This window comes from Acanthochromis polyacanthus, chromosome 13, assembly GCF_021347895.1.
Source record: "Acanthochromis polyacanthus isolate Apoly-LR-REF ecotype Palm Island chromosome 13, KAUST_Apoly_ChrSc, whole genome shotgun sequence".
In the NCBI taxonomy this organism is placed as follows: domain Eukaryota; kingdom Metazoa; phylum Chordata; class Actinopteri; family Pomacentridae; genus Acanthochromis; species Acanthochromis polyacanthus.
In genome coordinates, this window is record NC_067125.1 from 19,547,510 (window position 1) to 19,573,018 (window position 25,509).

At 43.3% G+C, this 25,509-nt stretch overlaps 1 protein-coding gene across 1 annotated transcript in view; it reads right to left on the reverse strand.

The window, feature by feature from the left end:
* The window catches only part of fat3a (FAT atypical cadherin 3a), a 394,840-nt gene that overhangs the window by 140,062 nt on the left and 229,269 nt on the right, over window positions 1-25,509 (reverse strand). Inside the window, 1 exon segment of the mRNA XM_051958357.1 lies at window positions 18,102-18,316. Within this exon segment, the coding sequence (XP_051814317.1) occupies window positions 18,102-18,316 (215 nt within the window).

Sequence of the window (25,509 nt, forward strand, 5' to 3'; positions counted from 1 at the left end):
AAGTGAGTAGGCTTGCTTGAACAGGTGGGTTTTGAGATTGGATTTAAAAATATCCAGTGTGTTGATGTTTCTGATGTCAGGTGAGAGAGAATTCCAGAGGTGGGGGGCAGAGCGACTGAAGGCTGTGGAGCCCATGGTGGTCCTACAGGCAGGAGGGATGGAAGAAGATGATCTGAGAGTCTGGCTGGGTCTGTTTATGTGGAGGAGATCGGTGAGGTATGAAGGGACGAGGTTGTGGAGGGCCTTGAAGGTAAGGAGAACGGTGTGTGATTGGGAGCCAGTGCAGTTGTTGGAGAACTGGGTGGATGTGGTGGAGAGAGTGTGTCCTGGTGATGATCTGGGCTGCAGCATTCTGAACCAGTTGGAATTTATGTAGGGACCTGAATGGGAGACCAGAGAAAAGGGAGTTGAAACAGGCGGGAGATGACCAGAGAGTGGACCAGGATGGAGGTGCTGACAGGTGTGATGGAGGCGGTTGATATTACGGAGATGGAAGTATGCAGACCGAGTGATGTTATTAATGTGAGTTTGAAATGACAGTGTGCCATCGAGGACGACACCCAGACTTCTGACCTGTGGGGAGAAAGAGGAGTTATCAATGGTGATGGTGAAACTGTTGGTTTTCGTGAGAACTGATTTGGAGCCAATTTAACTGAGATGTTCCTGTCTTTGTTCCCACATGTTGCTGTCTGGTTTAGCTTTCCGTTTAGCTGTGAGAGATCCCTGATGTTTGGGTCCGGACATCGAGGTCCATCGAGGGATTGGGGATTGCAATTATTTCCCATAAATGAGGAATTCCCAGTAAGCGCGGGTCATAAGCTCACGTTGATTAAGTCCCTGCCCTTTGTACACACCGCCTGTCGCTACTACCGAACACTGCAGCTCCTGAAACTGTTCAGTTTGAGGAAGTTGGAAGAGAACCAAGATTTGATTTCCTGGAGGCAGACACAGAGGGAGGCGGGAGGAAGGGTGGAAGTGGGATTGGTGGAGAGGTAGAGCTGGGTGTCATCCACATAGCAATGAAAGTGTATGTTATATTTCCGGAATATGTGGCCAAGGGGGAGAAGATAAATGATGAAAAGGATGGGACCGAGAACAGAGCCTTGGGGAACACCGGAGGAGAGGGGAGACGGATGGGATGTGAACTTTTTTAACTGAATAAAATGGGTGCAGCCAGAGGGATAAGATGTAAACCAGTCCAGGGGTGTGCCAGATAAACCAATGGATGCCAGTCTATGGAGGAGGATGGAATGGGAGATGGTGTCAAAAGCTGAACTCAGGTCAAGAAGGATGAGAATGGATAGAAATCCAGAATCTGCTGCTATCAGGAGCTCGTTGTTTTTTTTTCAGAAGAGCTATTTCTGTGCTGTGGTGGGGACAGAAACCAGACTGGAATTGATCATAGAAGTTGCTATTGGAGAGATGAGAGTGGATTTGGGATGCAACTGTTTTCTCCAGGATATTTGAGAGAAATGGCAAGTTGGACATGGGATGAAGGCTACTGAAGTTGTTGGGGTCTGAACCAGGTTTCTTGAGAGTCGGAGTAAGTGCAGCGGATTTCAGAGGTGATGGAACAGAACCAGAGATGAGGGAGGAGTAGATGATGGCAGTAATCTGAGGTGACAGGGAGGGGAGACGGGCTTTGATCAGGGGTGTTGGGAGAGGGTGAAGTTGACAGGTGGATGTTCTAGATTTCCTGATGAGTTCACATACATCAGCAGAAGAGGGAAGCAGGGAACTTGAGCATGGCTGAGAGAAGGGAGCTAAGGGACCAGGAGAGGGTGAACCGCAGAGGGTGTGAGAGGTCAGTTGCTGGTGGATATGATCAATTGTTGCAATGAAAAAGTTAATGAATGCATTACAGTGGTTGACAGAGTAGAAGTGTGGGGGAAAGGTGTCCGGTGGGTGCAGCGAGTTATTAATGAGTTAAAACAGAGTCCGAGTGTTCCCATCACCAGCACTGAGGAGACCTGCAAAATACTGAGATTTGGCTGAGTGACTGAGTCCTTATAAATACGAATATTTTGATGATACATCTGTTTTTGAATAGTTAGACTGGATGTATTGTAGACTTGCTCCAGTTGTCGACTTTTAGCTTTGAGGAGGCGGCGTTGGGGTGTAAACCAGGGAGCAAAGTAAGTGAATGATACAGTCCTAGTTTTAATGGGAGCAAGTGAGTCCGAAGGGTATGGAGACTGTTATTGTAGTGGAAAACCAGTTCATCTGTAGTAGAGGGGATGCTGATAGTGGAAAGTGTTTCAGTGCCCATGGTGAAAGATGTCAGGTTAATGTCCTTGATGTTACAAAATGACATCGTACATAATGGTATGGTTGTGGAGATGGTCAAATTTAGATTGAATGGCATAAACAGATGGTCAGAGATGGGGAGATGTGTTGAGGAGCAGTTAGAGGGGGATATACCAGAGCAGCAGACCAGGTCAAGGATATGACCTTTGGAGTGGGTGGGGAAATGTATATGCTGTTGAAAACCGAAACTGTCCAGGCATGAAGTGAAATTCATAGTGAGAGAAAGATTCATATTGTCCATGTGTATGTTGAAATCACCGAGCAGAACAACATTGGAGGAGAGGGTGCAGAGGTGGGTGAGAAAGGAAGAAAATTCATTAATTCATCAAAAGTCCTTGTTGTGTTTGGGTGGACGTTAAACGGTGGCTATTAGGGATAGCTTTGGTCCAGTCACCTGTAATATCACTGATTCAAATGATGAGTATGTTGGGGCTGAGAGAGGCAAGACTCTCCACTTCTCGAGATGAATTATCGCAAGACCTCCTCCTCGACCGCTGAGACGAGGCTGACATAGGTAAACAAACCCAGGTGGAGTAGACTTGTTCAGCTAGGAAAAGTCGTTGGGTTGCTACCATGTCTCTGTTAAGCACAGAAAATCCAGTTTATGGTCGAGGAGGAGGTCCCAAAGGAGAAGACCTTTGCTGGTGAGCGAGCAGATGTTAAATAGTCCAACGCTGACATTGTGGCGGACAGAGGTTGTGCTAATGTTAGCCGGCCTGGCTAGGTTGGCGAATGCACTGCACTACAGTCCACTTTCCTGTCAGAGCTTCTCCGAGGACGACGATGTGTGGACCAGATGGAGTTGATGGCGGACGAGTTGTTGACATGGACTTGGCGAGACCCACGGTGGATGTACCTCCGACGCGGGAGGCGAGTGGTGCCTGGGGAGAGGTGCAGCACCGGCGGCGGAGCAGCCAGACGGAACCGCAGCTGGAGGAGCTCAGCAGCCGTGTACTGGAGAAAGGCTGCCGATGGACTGAGTAAGGTGGATTGTACAGTCCCAGCGAGGATAAACCATACAACCAGCCTGTTTATCCACATGATGGATGGGCGGAGGTGGTAGTCATCAGGTAGTAGCAACCAGGAGAAGTGAGATACGCCGATACGTCACAGGTAAGGAGATCAAACACTCACTGCGAATGATCTGAATGTTTGTTTGTTAGTCAAGTTATTAATAATACTACATCAGCATAGTTAAACGTTTAAAGAGTTAAAAGTTTAAAAAATAAAGTCCCGGTGAGCAGCAGCAGCAAGTCATGCCAGCATTCACTCAACCAAAAGTTTAATCTGGTTTCTTTGTTCTAGAAGATGGTAAACTGTCACCCAAGTTGCAGACTCTCAAGAATGACTTGACGAGTCGTGTAGAAAGTCATCTGAGAGGATGTATTAAAGGCCTTTTCCCTCGAGTTCAAAGTTCTTTCCTTATGCTCTGCAGTTGTTCAGCCAATATGTCCAAACTACACAAGGTACTCTTGTTCTTGCTCATGTCATGTTGATGTAACACTCTTTGAGGCTGCGCAAATTATTAATCTAATACTTTTACATTTTAGAGTTTTATGTCAAAACAGTTTTCTTCTGTGGGGAATATTCATTTTTGCATGTGTATTAAACTATCATGTTTTTATTGCTTTTGCATATTACTTATAATCATTTTAATTACTCTTTGCTTATCAATTATAATCATCATTTTAATTACTTTTTACTTATTACTTATAATCATCATTTTATTACTTTTACTTATAATCATAATTTTAATTACTTTTGCTTAGTAATCATGTTATTACTTTTATTCATTACTTGTAATCATCATTTAATTACTCTTTTACTATTACTGATAATCATTATTAATCTTCGTTTGATCATATTATGTGTTAATCATATATTAATGTGCTTCCAACTTGTATTAACTCTATACTCAAATGTATTAAGGTACTTATGGGTGCATGTTTGAATTCTAGTTCTGGATGTGCAGGTTGTCACATACGCACAGAAAGGCAGAGGAAGGGTGAAAAGTTCAAGCAGCAGCTAGATGCTGGATCTGTGTCTGTGTGTGTATCTGACAGCAGGCCTTTTTTGCCCTCTGACTGAAATGGTTTGCAGATAGCCTGTGGTTTGTTTCCTCTGGAATAACTGCCAATATCAACAAAAGTATTGTTTGGAGATAAGGGTGCAGGTGTTCGCTTGAGAAAGCTTGGGGGAGGCTGCCTCCCACAGGGGAGGTGCCGGCAAGCCAAGAGTTTTTTGATTAAAATTATTAGGGAGTAAAGATTCGCTCTTTCCTTAATTGTGCAAATACTGGCAGTGGAAAAAAGAGAGATGAGTTAAGGGCCTGAACTGACCTCTGCTCGGAGGGTTTAAGGGGTTCAGTTGTCAGACAGTGGGATCAGAGGGCTCCCGGGACCTTTCTCAAGTGTTTGTTTGTGTCTGTGGTGTATCGAAAAAAAACACTTTACATCTTGGCATCTGCAGATTTGGCTCCTGGATTCTCTGATGTTTCAATGGTGAGACTTAGATATTTTGAGACCTAGAACTTAGGATTAAAGTGTTAATACATAGAGTGGTCAGGTTACACAGAGATCTTACGTAGTGGGGCAACTGGCCCCCACTACAAAGCTTAAACAAGAATAAAAGTTAAAGTATTGAACCATAAAACACTGTTGAGAATTAGGATTAATATATTTAGCTTAGTGAGAAAATACTATAGAAGAATCTAAATTAGCAATGTATTAAATTAACCATAAAATGGGAAAGAACATAGGACTCTGATATTAATAAAATAAGATTAAAGTAAATCAATAAAGGGAATGGGATCATTCAAATCTGCCATAAGGTGTGATTAAATTATCAAATTGTTGTTTAAAGTTAAGTTGAATAAAACTGAATCAGTAAATAGTTTAATTCAACACCAAATGGAATAGAAATCTGCAGATCTCAGCAGAACTGAGCTCTTAAAGATCTGTGTAAGGGTCACAGGGGGCGGCCACATACACACACATTCAGAGACACCTCTTACAGGAGGAAGACGGAGGTGATTGGACAAGACCCAAGACATCCGGAGAGGCTGTCTCAGCGTGGGGCCAATCAGAAGACTGCAATTTCTTAGTTTAAAAACTCATGTATTAGCTCAGAGATTCATTCTTTCTTGTGATCACAGCTGCATGCAGAAAACCATTTGTCTAGCTTTAGCAATTTCTGCTGTCAGCATCTGACCAAGTTAGAATCTACGTGCACGTATATCTGTCCATCCTTTGCATTTTTTACTAAATATTCTTAACTGAATATTTTGACTCTGAGTCTTCCTTGCGTCGTGTTTTTTCCCTCAGTAGCAGTAACAAAAGAATCCGTTTTCCGACACTTCAACGGTCCAGTATTATTGTATTTCTTTGTTGGAATTCCATCAAGTTGCAGTTCTTAGGTAATAAGCCAAAAGCACACATTAGCTTGATATTTTCTTGCTGCTGTAACCAAGATTGGTTTGTTTTATTGCTATATATTATGTATTTTCACTGTTGATTACTCTGAATATTTATTTGTGTGTTTGTTTTTGATTTATTGATTAGCTGTCATCCATAAAAGGTTAGAAAATTGTAAAAATGAATAAATAAAAGTCTATTTCTCAGAGCCTAAATAGCCATGTTCAAATATGTAGTTTTATCCCACCAAATCATAGAGGTCAAATGAAACAAGAAACTATTCATATCTTGGAGGCCAGAATCTGAGAATTTGAACATTTTCTCGTTAAATGTCTCAAAACCATTCATTATCAAAATGACTGCACTGCAAAAACTCAAAATATTACCAAGTCTATTTGTCTTATTTTTAGTCAAAATGTCTCATCCCACTCGATTTAAGACTTAACATTTCAGCAAGATAGAGGGTCTTGTTTTAAGACAATGCATCTCAAATATCTTGTTTAGTCAAAAAATCTTGAAATTATCTTGTTGGTAGTGTCTACAGATACGGACCTGTACCCGAAGCCTGTGGCCTACGGATACGACACTTTCCCTTATCATAAATATTAATGAGACGGACATGAATATTAATGAGCCGGCTGATGAACGCGCTTTGTGATTGGCTGGTAATCCGACGTACATAAATATTAATGAGCTGGCTTGGTAAACCGAGTGATGAAGGCGCTTCCGTGATTGAATCTGCGTGTCGAGCCTGTCATGTCAGTCATCTGCTGTTCTCTTTTCTATCATGCATAATGTCTTATAAATATCATTATCTGACTTTTTCACGGACAGCGATTTGGGGGTTGAAATCAGCACTACTATTAAAAATAGCAAAACTTTTTATTCACGTGACCCTGTTCTAATAAAGCACAAACAGCAAACAAAATAAATGGCAGAACTAACAGCCAGCAAACTACAAGTATTTTTTACCTTCAAAAGTAGCGACAGACTATTACATAATAACAACCTAAACAAAACCCTGACGTATTTTCTATGTCTGTCAACACAGACACTGCATGTCAGTCACTTTAATGTTAGCGGACTCTGTTGAATGGCTAAGTTACATAACCACAAACAAATCTCACAATATCACAGTAAATCGAGTTTGTGGGTTTTTTTTTAATTCATGCCGAATTAAAGAGCTGCTCCTCACCATTCACGAGTGTTTGTTTCATATTCGACATCCTTAACTTTATCTTGTAAATTAGCGTCCGAAATTAAATGGGAACATTTGCAATGGAGTTCGTCAGCCGCTTCCACCACTGAACGCGGTAAACTACTTAATAGGAACTGGACTTCAAACAATTTAGACACGGCGTCTAAAAGCGTAAAAATTGCAATGTCTAAAGTGTGAGAGGAGACGGTGTATTTTTGGTTAAATTATACAATGTTCGCCGTCAAAGTCATTCATATAAACTGCCTGTAATGTGCAGCAAATAGTAGTTAACTGGCGCCAGCTCTTCAGTGACCTTAACGGGTCCGTACCTCTAGTACAGATGCTACGGGTACGGGTCCGTACCCGTAGCATCAACCTATCTTGTTTTAACCCTCGTGTCATCTTGCGGGTCAAATTGACCTGTTATAAAGTTAAAAAATGTGGAAAAAATTTATACATTTTCACAGTGAAAACTTTCACATTTTCAAATTTTTTGGGGAATATATTAAACATTTTGTGGCGGAAGAAAACAAATGTTAAAAAAAAATGTTTCTTTAAGAACATTCAGAAACAAATTCCAGCGAAATTTGCTATATTTTGGTTGATTTCCCCCCCATGTTTTCTTAAAGAAAATATTAGAACTTTTACTGATATATATGGAATAACTTTAGATATTTTTAGGATTTTTTGGGAAGAATTTTACTCATTTTTTTGAAAATATATACAATTTTTAGATTTTTTAAATTTTTTTTACATTTTTAATTCTTGTGAAATTTGAGGATTTTAGGTTTTAAATAAAACTTTTAAGGAAATTTTTTAAAGGAATTTTCTTCCTGAAGATTTTGCAAATTTTTACAAATCTGGGGAATTTTTTGCTGAATTTTTGGATTTTTTTTTTTCAGACAAGGCACCAATATTTTTGGGTGCCATAAATGAGGATAACAGGAGGGTTAAGACACCTAAGCTTGTCAATCCTGGTAAAATATAGCGTAAAATAATTTTTCCCAGCTAATTTTAAGATCTCAGTATTCTAAATATCATCTTATTTCAAGAAATCTTACCAAGACATTTTTCACTTGTATTGGCAGACTTTTTAAAAAAACTTATTTCAAGGTAAAAGTTCCCTGAAATAATTTTTTTCTTGTTTTAAGAGGGGCATTTTTTCCAGTGTGGTATTTAAATCCAGTGTGCAACTAATCAATCAACTAATTGTTGCAGTTCTACATATTACATAAAATTTTATTTTTTTATTTTTTATGATATATTATTTTATTCCATTTTTTAATATTTGAATGTTTTTCATCATTAACATTGGAGAGTTCAAAAGAAGATTTCATGACTTTTAGTTGTTAAATAAATTGTACTCAGTATAATTAAGACAATCAACTGCCACACAATATTTAAGGTTTGAGTCATGTTTTTGAGTATTACTAAATCAATTTTGGCCTGTGGTTATTCAAAACAAAGACAACAGAAACTAATAAACATTGAACTTGGTTAATGTAAAATTGTGTGGTTGTGTACTTATTTTTTAAAGTTCTGTTCACTTGAAAATGAATTTTGGAATATGTAATTCAGTTCTTTCAAAACCACAAAAAAACAAAAATCTCTCTCATGTCAGGCTTGGAAAACAAATAGCTTTATAGTACAAAAAAGAGTCACTATAACTGAAAAGTTAGTCTATTAAATGAGAATATTTGTGTTGACTTAATGAACACTAACTGTAATCAAAATCTAACAGTAACTAGTAATCGTAACTTTTAAGTTCTGAAACTTTTTGTATAATTAAACTTTGATTAACTCAAAGACTTTTGATTAATTTATCAATTCAAACATTTTTGTGACAATCTATTGTCTCTGGTAACCTATTCAGATTTACAGTGTTGCAATAATATTAGTCTTGGCAATAAGACCGCAAAAATGCTCTTTCTTGTGCATACATTCTAAATTAGATATAACATTTTGTGTACAAAGTGAAACAATTCAAACACTGTTAACTAGAAAATAACCTAAGTATGGCAGAGAAAACTTCCATCTTTAGACCGTAGCAGGTTTGCAACGTTAGTTTAAGCTAACACTCATATATGGCTCTCAATGCAAAAAGACAATGTGAATTAAAGCTGCAAGCAGCGTTGAACGGGTCCTCGCATCCTTGCTGGTCGGCGACCCCAAGCATTTCCACCAGGCAATGCCATGACTGAGAGTGTATTTAGGCCCATGAATGTCACAAAGGTTGGATTCTGAGCACACAGGTCAAATTTCAGGCAGATTGGAGCATGTACAGGCTATTTATGCAGCACTTTCTGTCCATCCACCAGGCGGCGCTATCTGTGTGACTGTATATTGGTCTATGAAACTCATCAGGACTGGTCTCTGATCAAACATGTAATGTTTGAGACAGATTGCAGTATGTACAGGGGATTTACATAAGATGTCCTGCTTCATAGCGTAACATTAAAGTTCAGTTGGCCGCTATGGCCACGCCCTTTGAGTTTTGTGAACAATTTTCACAAATAGTCAACCTGAAGGCGTTTTTTAGATATTGTCCCAATTTCAGGTGTTTTGGAGCTATTGCCTGTGAGAAATCAATTGTTGAAAATGATCAAAAACACCAAAAATCTGACATTTAATTCAAAATAGCGGACTTCCTGTTGGGTTTTGAGAATGACTCCAAGAGACTTTTTTGTTTGCACTTAGGTGCTACATATGCATGCCAAATTTCATAGTCATAGGTAAAAGTCTCTGTGGAGGCTATTTTTTAAAATGCTGTCGGGGGCGCTATGGCACATGCTGTGAATGTATTTTGGCCAATAAATGTGATCAGGACAGGACTGTCTTTAATCATGTGAGGTCTGAGGTAGATTGGAGTATGCAGAGGATAGTTAGGTAGCACTTGATGTTTCATGGCGAACCATCAAAATTCTGGAGGTCGCCATGTCCACACACTTTGACTCTGCAAGAATCTTTTAATAACTTTTGATCATAACATGGTGTTGTATACCCTGGTAAAATTTGAGGTCTCTGGGAGTTAACCCCAAGGAGGAGTTCGCGCTCAAAAATTCAAAAAATAGAAAAAATTTATCCACGTAATTCAAAATGGCGGACTTCCTGTGGAGTTTAGGGGATGGCTCCAAGAGGCTTTTTTCTGTGTTCTGGTGTGCTCCATAGGCCTCCCAAATTTTGTGGATGTCGGTGAAACGTGCTGCTGGGGCTGTTTGTTAAACATACTGTAGGGGGCGTTATAGCACATGCCCTGTAGAGATGCATACAGTGTTATTCCTTGAGACGACTGTGATGTGTGTGTAAATTTTGGTGAACTGTTGAACATTCTACGCCTGTCAAAAAGTACTTTGTTTGTCACAAAAACAACGCATTGCTACGGCAACAGCATTTCATCAAATATTAAAATCTTCACACTGTGGTATTGTCTGGGGGTGAAGAATCAGCTGACCAATTTTCGGAATGATATGAAAAAGTTTGGAGCAATGGTGTGTGCAAATGTAATTTCTAAACTTCTTGTTACCAATAGGTGGCGCTATGAATTTTTCTAAAATTTTCACCGTGGATGTCCTCACACTGGGCCTGGTGTCCAGCACATGAAGTTTGGGGCAGATATGATGAGGATTTGCTGAGATATAAGCATTTTAGAAATCATGGGGAGACATCGAAATTCGCCGTGCTGCCACAAACACGCCTTTTGATGACACATCACCATTTTAACTGTGGATCATCATCAACATGTTTCGGTTTATATCACCACATTTGAGGTGAATCTGAACAAGAGACAAAGAATAATACATCAAAGTGTAAAAAAATGACATTTTCAGTTGCCAGCAGGTGGCGCTCTGACTGTGAATGGATTTCATCATATGGATGTGATCAGGGCAGGAATCTGATCATACACATAAAGTTTCAGGCAGATTGGAGCATGTTCAGGGCATTTACACAGCACTTGAAATTTCATGGCGAAGGATCAAAATTCCACAGACCGCCATGGACACGCCCTTTGACTTTGGAAAAAGATTTTAGTAACTTTTGCTCATTAAGGCCTCCTGTATGTACTGGTCGAATTTGAGGTGAATTGGAGTTTCCCCCTGGGAGGAGTTCGCTCCGGGAAAAATGAAAAATGGGAAAAATCTGACATTCAACGTAAAATAGCTCACTTCCTGTTGGGTTTGGAATATGGCTGTCACTGACTTTTTTGTTCAGTCTGATGTGCTGCATATGTGTACCAAATTTGGTAGCTGTAGGTGAAACATGATGGCCGTGGGAAAGTGTAGGGGGCGCTATGGAGCCATTTTGCCACACACCTCCACAATTCCTTTAAAATATGAAATTTTTCACCAGTCCTGATGTGTGTACAAATTTTCATGAGTTTTTGAGCATGTTTAGGCCCTCAAAAATGCAATTGTTCTGAGAGACAAATAATAATTAAAGCGGCAAGCAGCGATGGACGGGTCCTCGCATCCACGCTGGTCGGCGAATCCATGCACGTCCACCAGGTGGCACTGTGACAGAGTGTGTGCCGGCCTCTGAATCACATCTGGACCAGAGTTTAATCACGTAAAATTTCAGCCAGATTGGAGCATGTTCAGACTAGTTATACAGCATTTCCTGCCCATCCACCACCAGGTGGCGCTGTAACTCAGAGTGTATTTCAAACAGTGGATGTGATGAGGGTTGGACTCTGATCACTCATGAAAAGTTTCAGGCTGATTTGATCATGTAGAGGCCAGTTATACAGCATTTACTGTCCCTCCAACAGGTGGCGCTGCAACTGAGAGTGTCTGTTGGCCTGTAGATGTGATCAGGATTGGATTGTGATCACACATGGAAAGTTTGAGGCAGATTGGAGCATGCAGAGGAGAGTTATACAGTAGTTGTTGTTTCATGGCGAAGCATCAAAACTCTGATGGTCGCCATGGCCACGCCATTTGGCTTCTGGTTAAACTTTTGATAACTTTTCATCACCAAGTCCTGCTGTGTGGACTGACAAAATTTCAGGTCTCCTGGAATTATCCCCTTGGAGGTATTAACTCTCAAAAATGAGAAAAATCATCAAAAATCTCACAATTAATCCAAGATGGCCGACTTCCTGTTGGGTTTAGGACATGGCTCCAAGAGGCTTTTTTGTGCGTCCTGATGTGCTCTATAAGCCTCCCAAATTTCATGGATGTAGGTGAAACGTGCTGGGGGGGCTGTTTGTTAAAAATACTGTAGGGGGCGCTGTAGCATGTGCAGTGCCGAGATGCATGCGGTGTCGTTCCTTGGGTCGATGGTGATGTGTGTGGTAATTTTAGTGAGCATTGGAGTATTTCTAACCTGTCAAACAGCACTTTGTTTTGCATGGCGATATTTGGTTGCTATGGCAACAGCATTGCATGAAATGTCACACCCTTGACAGTGTGGGATTGTCAAGAGGTGAAGACTCGACTGACCAATTTCCAGCATGATATCACCACGTTTGGGGCCATTGTACCTGAAAATATAAGGCCTTAAACTTACTATTACCAACAGGTGGCGCTATGACTTTTTCAGAATTTATGAGTGTGGATGTGTTCAGACTGGACCTGGTGTCCATCATGTGAAGTTTGGGGCAGATAGGATCTTGTTCAGCTGAGATATGAATTGTTAAATTTTCATGGCGAAACATCGAAATTGGTTTGGCCGCCACAGACATGCCCTTTGATGACAAGTCACCATTTTCACTGGGATGCATCATCAATGTGTTCAGCCCGTTGTCACCGCATTTGAAGTGAATATGATCAACCGGGTAACAATAGGGCATGAAAGTGTAAAAGATGTCTATTTCCTGAAACCACAAGGTGGCGCTATGACTGTCAATGAATATCCCTATGTGGATGACATCAGGACAGGACTGTCATCATACATGTAAAGTTTCAGGCAGATTGGAGAATGGTCAGAAGAATTAGACACCACTTCCTGTTTCATGGCGAAGGATCAGTTTTTTGAGGCTCCGCCATGGCCACATCTTTGGGCTTCAGGTTGAGTTTTTGATAACTTTTCATCAGAAAGGTCTGGTGCATGTACTGGCCAAATTTCAGTTCTCTCAGACTTATCCACTAGGAGCTATTAATTTTGACAAATGTACAGCAAATTCAAGATGACCGACTTCCTGTTGGGTTTAGGGCATGGCTGTGATTGACTTTTTGGTGTGTCCTGATGTGGTGCATATGCCCACCAAATATTGTAGCTGTAAATGAAACATTGTGGAAGTTGGCCTAATGACCACTTTTTCAATTTTGCAGGTGGCGCTATAGAGCCATTTTGCCACACACATGCGCAACTCCCATAAAATATCAAATTTTTCGCCAGTCCTGATGTGCATGCCGAATTTCACGCGTTTTGGGATATGATAAGGCCCCCAAAAAGCCAATTTACTTTCCGGGAGAAAAAATAAAAATAAAAATAATAATAAACCCTAGGGTTTCAATAGGGTCCTAGGCACCGCTGGTGCCTTGGACAGTCGGTGCCCTTGCACCGCCTGTCCTTCGCACCCTCGGTGCTCGGACCCTAATAAACCCTAGGGTTTCAATAGGGTCCTAGGCACCGCTGGTGCCTTGGACAGTTGGTGCCCTTGCACCGCCTGTCCTTCGCACCCTCGGTGCTCGGACCCTAATAAACCGTAGGGTTTCAATAGGGTCCTACGGCACCGTTGGTGCCTTGGACAGCCGGTGCCCTTGCACCACCTGTCCTCGGCACCTTGGTGCTCGGACCCTAATAACTGTCAGGCCCTGTGTGTGTGTGTGAGACAGAGAGAGAGATGCCAGTGCTGACATGCTGCACACCTCCTCTCCCTGTCAGACTATCAGCTAAGTTTGCCTGCGCTCTCTTCGTGTTCCCAGTTTTGTTGTGCTTGTGGCAGTGTAGTCAGTCGTGTTTTCGTATTCCTCTGTGTAGTTGCCATGAAAGCATATTGTAGTGTTAACGTGTTGTGACGCCATGTGTGTTTCTCGAGTCCACTCCAGCCTTAACTTGTCTAGCTTGGTTGTACTGGGTAGTCTCCGCCGTGTGAAATAATTTGTTTTCACAAGATTTCATCTGTCTGTTTGTTGTTAGTTTATTATTTGATCCCTGTAATAGTTCCGGTTCATGTATAGGTCACCCTACAATCTGTAGTAGTCTCCCTCGAGAGTAATCAGCCCTGTATGTTCCCTCGTTACGTCAATTCCTCTACCCCTCAAACTTTCTGTGTGATTTGTTTTGAATATATTGATTATAATAAATGCAAAATTGCTTGAAATTCCTGATTGCTGTGTTTGTCATTCCACGCTTGAGTCTCTGTCCTGCTCAGTGACAATAACATGCTAAACAAAAAAATGATGATGCATGGTGTATGATTATGTGGCAAAAACAGAAGTAGCTGAGAAATTATTTTGTACACAAAGGCTAGGAATTGTAAGAGATACAGTGTGGCTAACAGAACACATTCTGCACTGTAACAACCCTAACAGCCTAAATCATGGTTGCCGGAAACACCAAGTATGGGTAATGTTATTTTCTGAGACCACATGCCATAAATTCAGTTATCTCTTCAAGTCTAAAAGTGTCCACTTGGACCCCTCCATTGACATCTGTGTGCAGCCTAAAATCTAGTCCATAACTACGCAGTAGATGGCATACATGTAATACAAAAAAACAACTATACATGTATAGAATGGAGTCGTCCCAGTGGACTTGTTGTGCATCTTAGAGGATATGATTCCCTCAGTTTAAAATTGTTATTTCTGTCCGTGTTTATAACAAAATGACCTCCACATCAAGTTGGCAGTGCCCAGTATGAATGATGCAAAGGAAGATTTTAAACCAAAATTGCATCAGAGGAATGTACATTAGAGAAGGAATCAGCCATAGATAAAGATGTTTGACCATCCTAAATCTAATGCCTTGACAATTGTTGTAAGGGCTTAAGTATACTTTGAAATTTCATACAACTACACAATCTGCTAATTACTGCAGTGGACATCCTGGTCTCTGAACTGGCAGAATTAAACCACTTACATGTTGATGCTGATGTTTTTAAAGTTTATATATCATTTCATACATATTTTATGCATGTAGTAACAAGTAATATATACTGAAAAAATCCATATCGCTGATGAACATACTGTTGTAGTTGAATGTATACTTGTCATTGACCATTGCCATTGAGTTATACATTTTGCTACATTCCAAATTTACCTCAAAGCTTTAAAAATGCATTTCAATGTATTTTATTTATGTTGTTGACATTGTTGATTAATTACATAATACTTGCTTGTTAATTCTATTCATTTTCATTATATACTGGGTAACGACCATTACCCATTTCATGACATTACATTTCATTATATATTGGGTAATGATAGCAGCATTGTCTGTGGAAAGATGCAATTCAGATATTTTAGGCTATTCAACTTTGTGACTAGTGCTTTTTCTCAAAGACTGATGGTTTTACCATTTCAGTCACTTCTAAATTTTTGCTGTGCCAAAGTGGATTCTTGGTAATGATAAAGTGGAAGAGATTTCAAAAAAGTAAGAGGATAAAGATGCAATAATCTAACATTTTGTACAAGAAGTATAACAGGGTTAGGGTTATAACGGCTTTTTTTCTTCTTTTTTTTTTTTCACCAAATTTTATCCAGAAATAAACACAAAAATCGATAAAAATGTGATGCTGTTACAAATGTAACAAGTGAAAATTGACTCAGGTCTTCTTTTTCTATCTGGAAAGCTCATCAAATTAAAATATCTAGTACCATTTGAAAATCAGTAATTGCTTATATCTAGGTTAAGTGTGATAGCATCACACAAACCTGCTGTTTTACTCTAAGAGAGTAGGCCTCATGAAAGTTATGAAAAGCATGAAATTCTTACACTACTAATAAAAGCATTAGTAGTGACAGATTATGTCTCAAAACAAACATATTCCCTTTGAAGCCTTCTGAAGTGTGCTGGGGCTACTGTGGAACGGAGCCATTTAACTAAAAACGCAAGATTATTGTCATATCTCTGAACAAGGAAAATCACATAGTAACGTACGAAGAGAGCTATGGATACAAAGAGAGAATTAGCTGTCTAACAAGATAGCAAGGTGAAAAGCCATTAAAATGGATTAACAAGGATTTTTGTTACAGATTTTGGATATCTTGTGTGTGAAGTTGCCCTCCAGTACTCATAGAAACCTCTTCAAGTGTTCAATAATTACACACGTGGACAAAATTGTTGGTACCCCTCAGTTAAAGAAGGAAAAACCCACAATTCTCACTGAAATCACTTGAAACTCACAAAAGTAACAAGAAATAAAAATTTATTGAAAATTAAATAATCAAAATCAGCCATCACTTTTGAATTGTTGATTAACATAATTATTAAAAAAAAAAAAAAAAACTAATGAAATAGGGCTGGACAAAAATGATGGTACCCATAACTTAATATTTTGTTGCACAACCTTTTGAGGCAATCACTGCAATTAAACGATTTCTGTATTTGTCAATGAGCGTTCTGCAGCTGTCAACAGGTATTTTGGCCCACTCCTCATGAGCAAACAGCTCCAGTTGTCTCAGGTTTGATGGGTGTCTTCTCCAAATGGCATGTTTCAGCTCCTTCCACATATGTTCAATGGGATTCAGATCTGGGCTCATAGAAGGCCACTTTAGAATAGTCCAACGCTTTTCTCTCAGCCATTCTTGGGTGTGTTTGGCTGTGTGTTTTGGATCGTTGTCCTGTTGGAAGACCCATGACCTGCGACTGAGACCAAGCTTTCTGACACTAGGCAGCACATTTCTCTCCAGAATGCCTTGATAGTCTTCAGATTTCATCGTACCTTGCACACTTTCAAGACACCCTGTGCCAGATGCAGCAAAGCAGCCCCAAAACATTACTGAGCCTCCTCCATGTTTCACCGTAGGGACAGTGTTCTTTTCTTCGTATGCTTGGTTTTTGAGTCTATGAACATAGAGTTGATGTGCCTTACCAAAAAGCTCCAGTTTGGTCTCATCTGTCCAAAGGACATTCTCCCAGAAGCTTTGTGGCTTGTCAACATGCATTTTTGCAAATTCCAGTCTCGCTTTTTTATGAGTTTTTTTCAGCAGTGGTGTCCTCCTTGGTCGTCTCCCATGAAGTCCACTTTGGCTCAAACAACGACGAATGGTGCGATCTGACACTGATGTACCTTGGCCTTGGAGTTCACCTTTAATTTCTTTGGAGGTTGCTCTGGGCTCTTTGGATACAATTCGAACAATCCGTCTCTTCAATTTGTCATCAATTTTCCTCTTGCGGCCACGTCCAGGGAGGTTGGCTACTGTCCCGTGGGTCTTGAACTTCTGAATCATATGAGCCACTGTTGTCACAGGAACTTTAAGCTGTTTAGAGATGGTCTTATAGCCTTTACCTTTAAGATGTTTGTCTATAATTTTTTTTCGGATGTCCTGGGACAATTCTCTCCTTCGCTTTCTGTTGTCCATGTTCAGTGTGGTACACACCTTTTCACCAAACAGCAGGGTGACTACTTGTCTCCCTTTAAATAGGCAGACTGACTGATTATGAGTTTGGAAACACCTGTGATGTCAATTAAATGACACACCTGAGTTAATCATGTCACTCTGGTCAAATAGTTTTCAATCTTTTATAGAGGTACCATCATTTTTGTCCAGGCCTGTTTCATTAGTTTGTTTTTTTTAAATAATTATGTTAATCAACAATTCAAAAGTAATGGCTGTTTTTGATTATTTAATTTTCAACAAATTTTTATTTATTGTTACTTTTGTGAGTTTCAAGTGATTTCAGTGAGAATTGTGGGTTTTTCCTTCTTTAACTGAGGGGTACCAACAATTTTGTCCACGTGTGTAAGTGTTCATCATCTTGGGGTCAGAAATTTGCTCCGCCAGCAACATTAGATTTTGACATTTTTTGTAAAATTTTTCATTGCCTGAAAAAAACATCCACTAAAATCATTACTGTCTACCTTTACTGCATGATTAAGGCAAACTGAGGGGCAGACCAGGATATTTTTACATGATAATGGAGCTACAGAAATAGTCATCAGTTCAGCAAACATATCAAGAAATCCTCTTCTTTAGACAACTATGAAATCTCATGACCCAATCAACAGTTCTGGATCATTTGAAATCTCAGGTTTCAGACATGGATATAATGAAAAAAAAGTCATTCTCTGAACCTACCTGGACTACAGACTCTCCAATAGTGGCATCCTCTGACACCACTGCAGAGTAGAGGTCACAACTAAACATGGGTATGTTGTCATTGACATCTGTTAGGTTTATGTTCACTGTGGTAATGGCACTCAGAGGTGGCTTGCCACCATCACGAGCTTCCACTGTCAGGAAGTAGTCTCTGCAGATTTCATAGTCCAGAGGCAGCGCTACTAAAATGGCACCTGGGGAAGTTGAGGGCAGAGAGGTAACAGAATTACACAAATTTGTAAAAAAAAGTAGAATTTGAAAATATTAATAAGAAAAGTGTCTCACTGAAGAAGTTAAAGATGAGGAGACCATTTCTATCCGAATTACTTATTTATTACTGTCAACAAATGTCATGTTCAAAGCGAGACCAACCCATGCATCCTACCAACACATACACAGCGAATTTCTGGAGTGAAAAATCTGGTAGTTAAACAGAAAAGTGCAAAAGTCATAAATTTGTGGAGTTTATTCTTTAATTCTAACTCCAGTTTGTGCTGAGGAATACTAATTGTCAGGAGCCTAATTTAACCTGTCTCCTGGAGTTCATGTTTAACCGTCCTCCAAGACTTGATACTGTGCACCACAAGCTGACAACGGACTTTGCAGTGAGGTAAGATTGAGCCTGTTTTTTGCTTTTTCCTTTAACTTAACTCTTATAAAATGTTTGGTAGGTACAGCTTACCCAGCGGTTTTGTAGAAGTTGGTACACCTAGCTACATATGTTAGTTTAAAAATTGGTATCGAATGTAACAAGCTCTGTATTTCCTGCATTGTTCAGAGTATTCAGCAATTGCTCTTTGACTTTTTGCTCGAATAAAGTTTAGGCAGCCACTTTTTCTGTTGAACCTTTCAGAAAAATACATTTTCCCTCTCCACACTAACATGTGCACACTGATGGTTAAGACATGAAGCTTCAGTCGCCAAAGAACGCTACTGAGGTAATGTTAACACCACAATTGAATAAAATAACTCAGGATCATGACTTCATGTAGCAATGCAACTATATGTATCTGTTGTTAAAGTGTTTTCCAGTATAACAGAGGAGAATCAGGTTGCTGGCATGCCGTGCAGCTAGGTGTCAGTATTTGACGCTAGCTAAGTAACCACTAACTTACATTAGCTAAAAATTCAACAGTAATTTCATAGTGATTCATAAAAATCTGCGGTTAAAATTCTTGTAAACTTAACAGCTAAACATTATTATTCTTGATCTTTTTAATGTTAGGTGGCCAAGACACTGACAAAGGTACGAGGGGCAAAAAAAGAAATACAGTGGTGGAATTTGTTTTTCAGATACTCTTAAAATATGACACAATTTCAAATGGTATCATGAAACACTTGTGGAATTTTTTTGTGCTTCAACAGGTGTGGCTGCATTAGGTAGACAAATAAATACAAATTATATTTTTTGTTAATGTTCACAAGAAAAAATAAAACTAACAAAACTAAATTCTTGACAGTTTCAATATGTCAGTTTCAACATTGCTGGTATCAAAGTCAACAAATATCAGCGAATGTGTTCAGAACTGAACAAAAGAAGAAATAAACCATCACATCATCAACCCAATGATGAATCGCCACCTTATCACGGTGGAGGGGTTTGAGTGTCCCTGTGATCCTGGGAGCTATGTTGTCCGGGGCAATAGCCCCTGGTAGGGTCTCCCAAGGCAAATTGGTCCTGGGGGAGGGACCAGACAAAGAGCGATTCAGAAAGCCCTGATGACTGCACTAAAGACGAAAGCTGCTACCTCGCCCGGACAAGGGAAACCGGGGCCTCTCCCTGGAGCCAGGTTTGGAGGGGGCTCGTAAGAGAGCACCTGGTGGCCAAGTCTTGGGGCCCCATGGGGCTCGGTCGGGCACAGCCCGAAAAAGTAACATGGGGTCACCACCCGGTGGGCTCACCACCCGGTGGGCAGGAAATCAGGGTCAGGTGCCATGCCAACCAGGCAGTAGGCAGGAGCGGGCGTCTAGGCATACCGCCTCCTGGTGGCGTAGACTAGCTTTGGGGACGTGGTATGTCACCTCACTGGTGAGGAAGGAACCTGAGCTGGTGCGGGAGGTGGAACGATACCGGCTCGATATAGTTGGGCTCACCTCCACACACAGCAAGGGTTCTGGAACCAGAATCCTGGAAAGGGGTTGGACTCTCTCCTTTTCCGGAGTTGCTGAGGGTGAGAGGCGCCAGGCGGGTGTGGGGATACTCACGAGCCCCTGGCTGAGCGCTGCCTTGTTGGATTTCTCCCCGGAGAACAAGAGGGTCGCCTCTCGGCGTCTTAGGGTTGCGGAGGGGAAAACTCTGTCTGTTGTTTGTACTTATGCACTGAACAGCAGTTCAGAGTATTTGGCCTTCTTGGAGTCTCTGGGTGGTGTCCTGGAAGCAATACCACCTGGGGACTCCATAGTTCTCCTGGGAGACTTTAACGCTCATGTTGGCAACGATGGAGAAACCTGGAGTGGGGTGATTGGGAGGAACGGCCTGCCCGATCTGAACCCGAGCAGTGTCTTGTTATTGGACTTCTGTGCTAGTCATGGATTGGCCATAACAAACACCATGTTCAAGCATAAGGTTGCTCATAAGTGTACTGGTACCAGAGCACCTTAGGTCAAAGGTCGATGATCGACTTCATAGTCGTATCATCAGACCTGCAGCCATATGTCTTGGACACTCGGATGAAGAGAGGAGCAGAGCTGTAAACTGATCACCACCTGGTGATGAGTTGGATCCGATGGCGGGAAAGATCTGGTAAACGCAAACGTGTAGTGCGGGTGAACTGGGAACATCTGGCGGAGGACCCTGGGGTTTTCAACTCCCACCTCCAGAAGAGCTTCTCCTGCATCCCGGGGGAGGTTGGGGAGATGGAGTCTGAGTGGTCCATGTTCAAAGCCTCCTTTGCAGACGCCGCTGTTAGGAGCTGTGGCCTGAAGGTCACTGGTGCCTGTCGTGGCGGCAACCCAAGAACCCGCTGGTGGACACCGGCGGTAATGGAAGCTGTCAGGCTGAAGGAGGAGGCCTTTCGGTCTTGGTTTGCTCGATGGTCTCCTGAAGCAACTGACAGGTACCGGTTAGCCAAAAGGGCAGCGGCAGTGGCAGTCGTGGAAACAAAAACTCGGGTGTAGGAGGAGTTTGGGGAGACTATGGAGAAGGACTTTCGGCTGGCCTCAAGGAGGTTCTGGCAAACCATCCGGTGCCTCAGGAAGGGGAGGCAGGGATTTGCTCAGGCTGTACACAGTCAGGGTGGAGAACTGTTGACCTGTACTGAGGACATTGTCGGGTGGTGGAAAGAGCACTGTGAGGAACTCCTGAACCCGGAAAACTCGTCCTCTGTGGGGGAGGCAGAGCCTGAAGACTTGGGGGAATCTTCGTCCATATCCATGACAGAGTTCGCCAAGGTAGTTAAGAAGCTCCTTGGTGGCAAGGTACCAGGTGTGGACGAGATTCGACCTGAGATGCTGAAGGCTCTGGACATTGTTGGACTGTTTTGGTCGACACGTCTATACAATGTTGCGTGGGCATCAGGTACGGTACCTGCAGAGTGGCAGACTCGTGTGGTGGTCCCCATTTTCAAAAAGGGGTACCGGAGAGTGTGCTCCTTTTCTTTTGGTCTGCATTTATTCTCATTGTTCAACTCGACGGAAGGGGTGTCAACACTTTATGAGATTAATGCACATTTTAGTCTTGCAGCCAAATGTTTTATTATTTAGTGCATGCGTGTGACCATCACCAGCCCTCCCTGAAAGCTAAGCTGACATTTTTTATTATAATTCCCTGTTAAGAGCCAGGGAGGGCAGTGCTACACCTCAGTGGTGACGTGAAGTGAAACAAAGGGTGGACAGGACGAAACGGGATGGACAGGGACAAGGAATAGCAAGCGGTGCTATTACATCTGAAGAATATCAGGTGCTGTGTTATTCCCGACTATTAATTACCCATCAATAAGACAAACAAACAAACACATACACAAAAGAACAGAAAAACCAAACAAACAAAAAATAAATAAATGAATAAATAACCAGACAGTACAGAACACCATAGTTGTGGGTGTCATGTCAGTATTGAGTGGAATAGGCCAGAAGAAGATACTAGAGAATAGGAGAGTTGGTTTAGTGTGAGATTAGACTCTGGAGAGAGTCTTAGCACATTCTGGCGGGTCCCATCACTGCTCAACAGCGGAACTCAACAGGAGCTCGTGGGACCTGAACAAACATGCACATGCAAGTGTGAAAGACCCCGAAGCCCAGAACAGCCATCACGGCAATGCAGGGCCAAGCCGACAGGGTGCCCCCCCCCAGCCGCAGGAGCCACGGGGTGGCACCCCCAGAGAGCAACCGGGGCCACTTCGTACCACACGGACCCCGAGGACAAGAGGGAGCAGCTCCCAACACCCCCAGAACTGACCCAGGCAGCCCGGGGCAAGAGGACCCACCCACCACCCAAGCCCCAACCCCGCTCGCCCCAGCCCCCACCAGAACTCCGCACCCCACCACCCCACCCACCCAAGCCCCACCCCCAAAGGGGTCGACGGCTCCACGCAGCCAGGAAGTCAGACACAGGGGCAGAGCGCCCCACCGAAGGGACGGCAACCAGCCCATCACTGGGACAGGCCGCCACTGGAGGCCGGCCAGAGGGAACCGGAGCCGGGTCCCAATGTGAGTCCAGAGGGCAAAAATAGACAGAGCGGTGGGGCCCGGCGACGCTAACTGGGAGGCACCCCGCATACCCCCCCCACACCAGCCCCCGGGCGAGCACAGCACACCCAAGGCCCCCACATCCCGCGACACGAACCAACCCCCCGACCAGGACAGAGCCACCACACACCACCAGCCCGCGCCACAGCCACAGCACCCACCAGGACAGCCAATCCAGACCCCGCAGCCCACCAAGAGCCACCGCACCAGCCGGGACCTGTCGGGCACGCAGGAGAACCCCCACAGGCCACGACCCCCCGGCCCCGGGGACCCCCAGCCACAGCGACACGGATGATGGTACACCCTGCCGCCCCATAGCTGTAAGGGGGCCAGATCCCACCAGTGAGGCCATAACTGTGAAACCCACCCATTTCTCCCCTATTAATAGGTTTCCCGATCCCTGATGGGAAACATTATCCCAGCACCGTGATAGTGTAGCCCTGATTGTCATGTGGTGCATTAAAAGTGGGGAGGCTGGGGGGACGTCAGCCAACCTAGACCTACCCCCAAGGTGAATGTGTGTGGTGCATTAAAAAAAGATTGGAGAGCAGGGGAGGCAGGCAAAAGGGTGATGAGGGGAAGACAGGGCCATATAGCCTTGCCACCCGCCCTACCACAGTGCCCATCGTTCCCATCCCCACCTGCCCTCGGGGCCCTAACTGTTGTGTCCCTATATGTGCCTAAAGGTTGCTATTTACAGTGAGGTGTGAAAAATGTGAAGTGCACAATAAAAGGAAGTCTGGTGTGGATCCGGCCCAAGAGGACAGAGCAGTGGGGGAGACAGGTAGCAAGACCACCGGTACTAATGCAGAGGGCCTCCAGAGCTAAGAGGCAAGGGACCAGGGAGGGCCCACACGAACCAACTGGCCCAGCCAGCACAACAACCCCTGGGAGCTGCAGATCAGAGCAGCGCCCCGGCAGGTGCCATAGCCCCAACACGGGCCAGCTGCACGCAGCACCCCACCCCGAAAGGGGGAACAGGCCACGCCACAAGGAAGCGAGGGCCACAAGCCGCCACGCCCACCCAGGAGCCGGCACGCCAAGGACGCAGGGCGCCCACCCCGCGGCGCCCCCGAGACCCCACCCACCCCACCACACCCCAGGACAGCACCAGGCCCGGACGGAGGGCCCCAGCCAGCAGAAACTGGACTCCAGTGGCGGCACGCAGTCCAGGATCAAGGCCTGTGCCCAGATGAGCCAGAGCCACCCCTCCAGAGAGACCACCCAGCCCCCACGCCAGACCCCCCGGCCACGGAAGGCCCCAGGCCCCCCCCCAGGAGAGGGAGAGGGGCGAGGAGGAGCGGGCAGGCAGGAGAGGAGGGAGGAGGAGGGAAGCAGAGCGGGAAGGGACAGGGGAGCAAAGGAGGGACCGACAAACCCCAAGCCTCAGGACCAGTCAGGCACCCCAGAAGAGATCAGCCGCCGACACCCGTGAGGCCCCGGGAGAGCGTGCAGACCCAGCAGACCCAGAGCAATGGGGGAGACACCGGAGACACCCACCCCCAGGGAGAGGGGCCCAAGCCACCCCGACTCCGCAGAGCCAGAGAGCAACCCCAGGAACCACAGGGAAAGGACACCACCAGTGCATGCACACAGCCTTGAAGTCCATGGTCAATCTTTGAGAGTTGGATGGTTAATAAACTGAAAAAAGCCGAGAAAAGTTAGACCATACACACAGACAGAACAGGTATCACAATTTTTTTTATGAGGGCAGTGGCATACACCCACATACAAGCAGAAGCTATAGATTAATATTTAATTAATAGATGGAGACCATTTTTCTTTAAATGAGTCCAATTGTTTTTTCCCGGGTAGCAGATATTCTCTCCAGTGAAATGTGTTCTGTGAGGAGGTTCAGCCAATGGATGATGTTGAGGACTTTCTTATCTTTCCAGTTAACCCTTTAAGCTTCAGTCAATTCCAGCCGTTTTCAGTACAAAAAATCGCTAATATTCTATTTTTAAATTTAAAAAATTACGAAAAATACGGGGAATATTGGACGGGCATCACGAGGTGCATTTCCTTGAAAATGACCGATTCGGGGATTTTATACGACTTCAGGACATGTTTTGGACAAAACAGTTTACTGGCTTGTGTCGTCTGGATGTAAAAGGTTGGATTATGGCCGTTTTTTGTGGAATCTTTTTTTTGTGTGTAGTAATGAACCCGGAAATGTGAGTCGCGCTGTGTGCGTTGAAGCCGTGTATAGAGAACGGATGGATGAATATTCGTTTTTGTCGGACAAATGTGTTTTTCTCACCCGCTGTAGTAATCGCATCTGAAAGTGGTTTATACCGGCGGATTCATGAGAATCTAAGCTTTCCATCGGCGTATAGTGTTTGTATAATCGTGTTTGCAGCCGTCGGACATTCTTGAAATTCCTATGCAAATTAGTAGGTGTACCACCGGCGGTACACCTACGACGCACTGAAGCGTAAAGGGTTAACTAAAATAGATTTTTTGGCAATGGCAATAGCTGCAAGTGTGGGTTGGATATGAATGTCTGGTGAGGCTGTTAGCGTTAGGTCACCAATTAGGCAAATGTCTGGGGAATGTGGAATCCCACAGCCCAAAATATCGGAGAGTTTCTGTGTGATTTGTCACACCTATCTGTTTCCAAGGAGCTGGCTCATCAGGGTAATGACGAGCGGCTGTGTGGAGAGCACAGGTGGCAGAAATGACAATCAGTGCAGCATTTAAG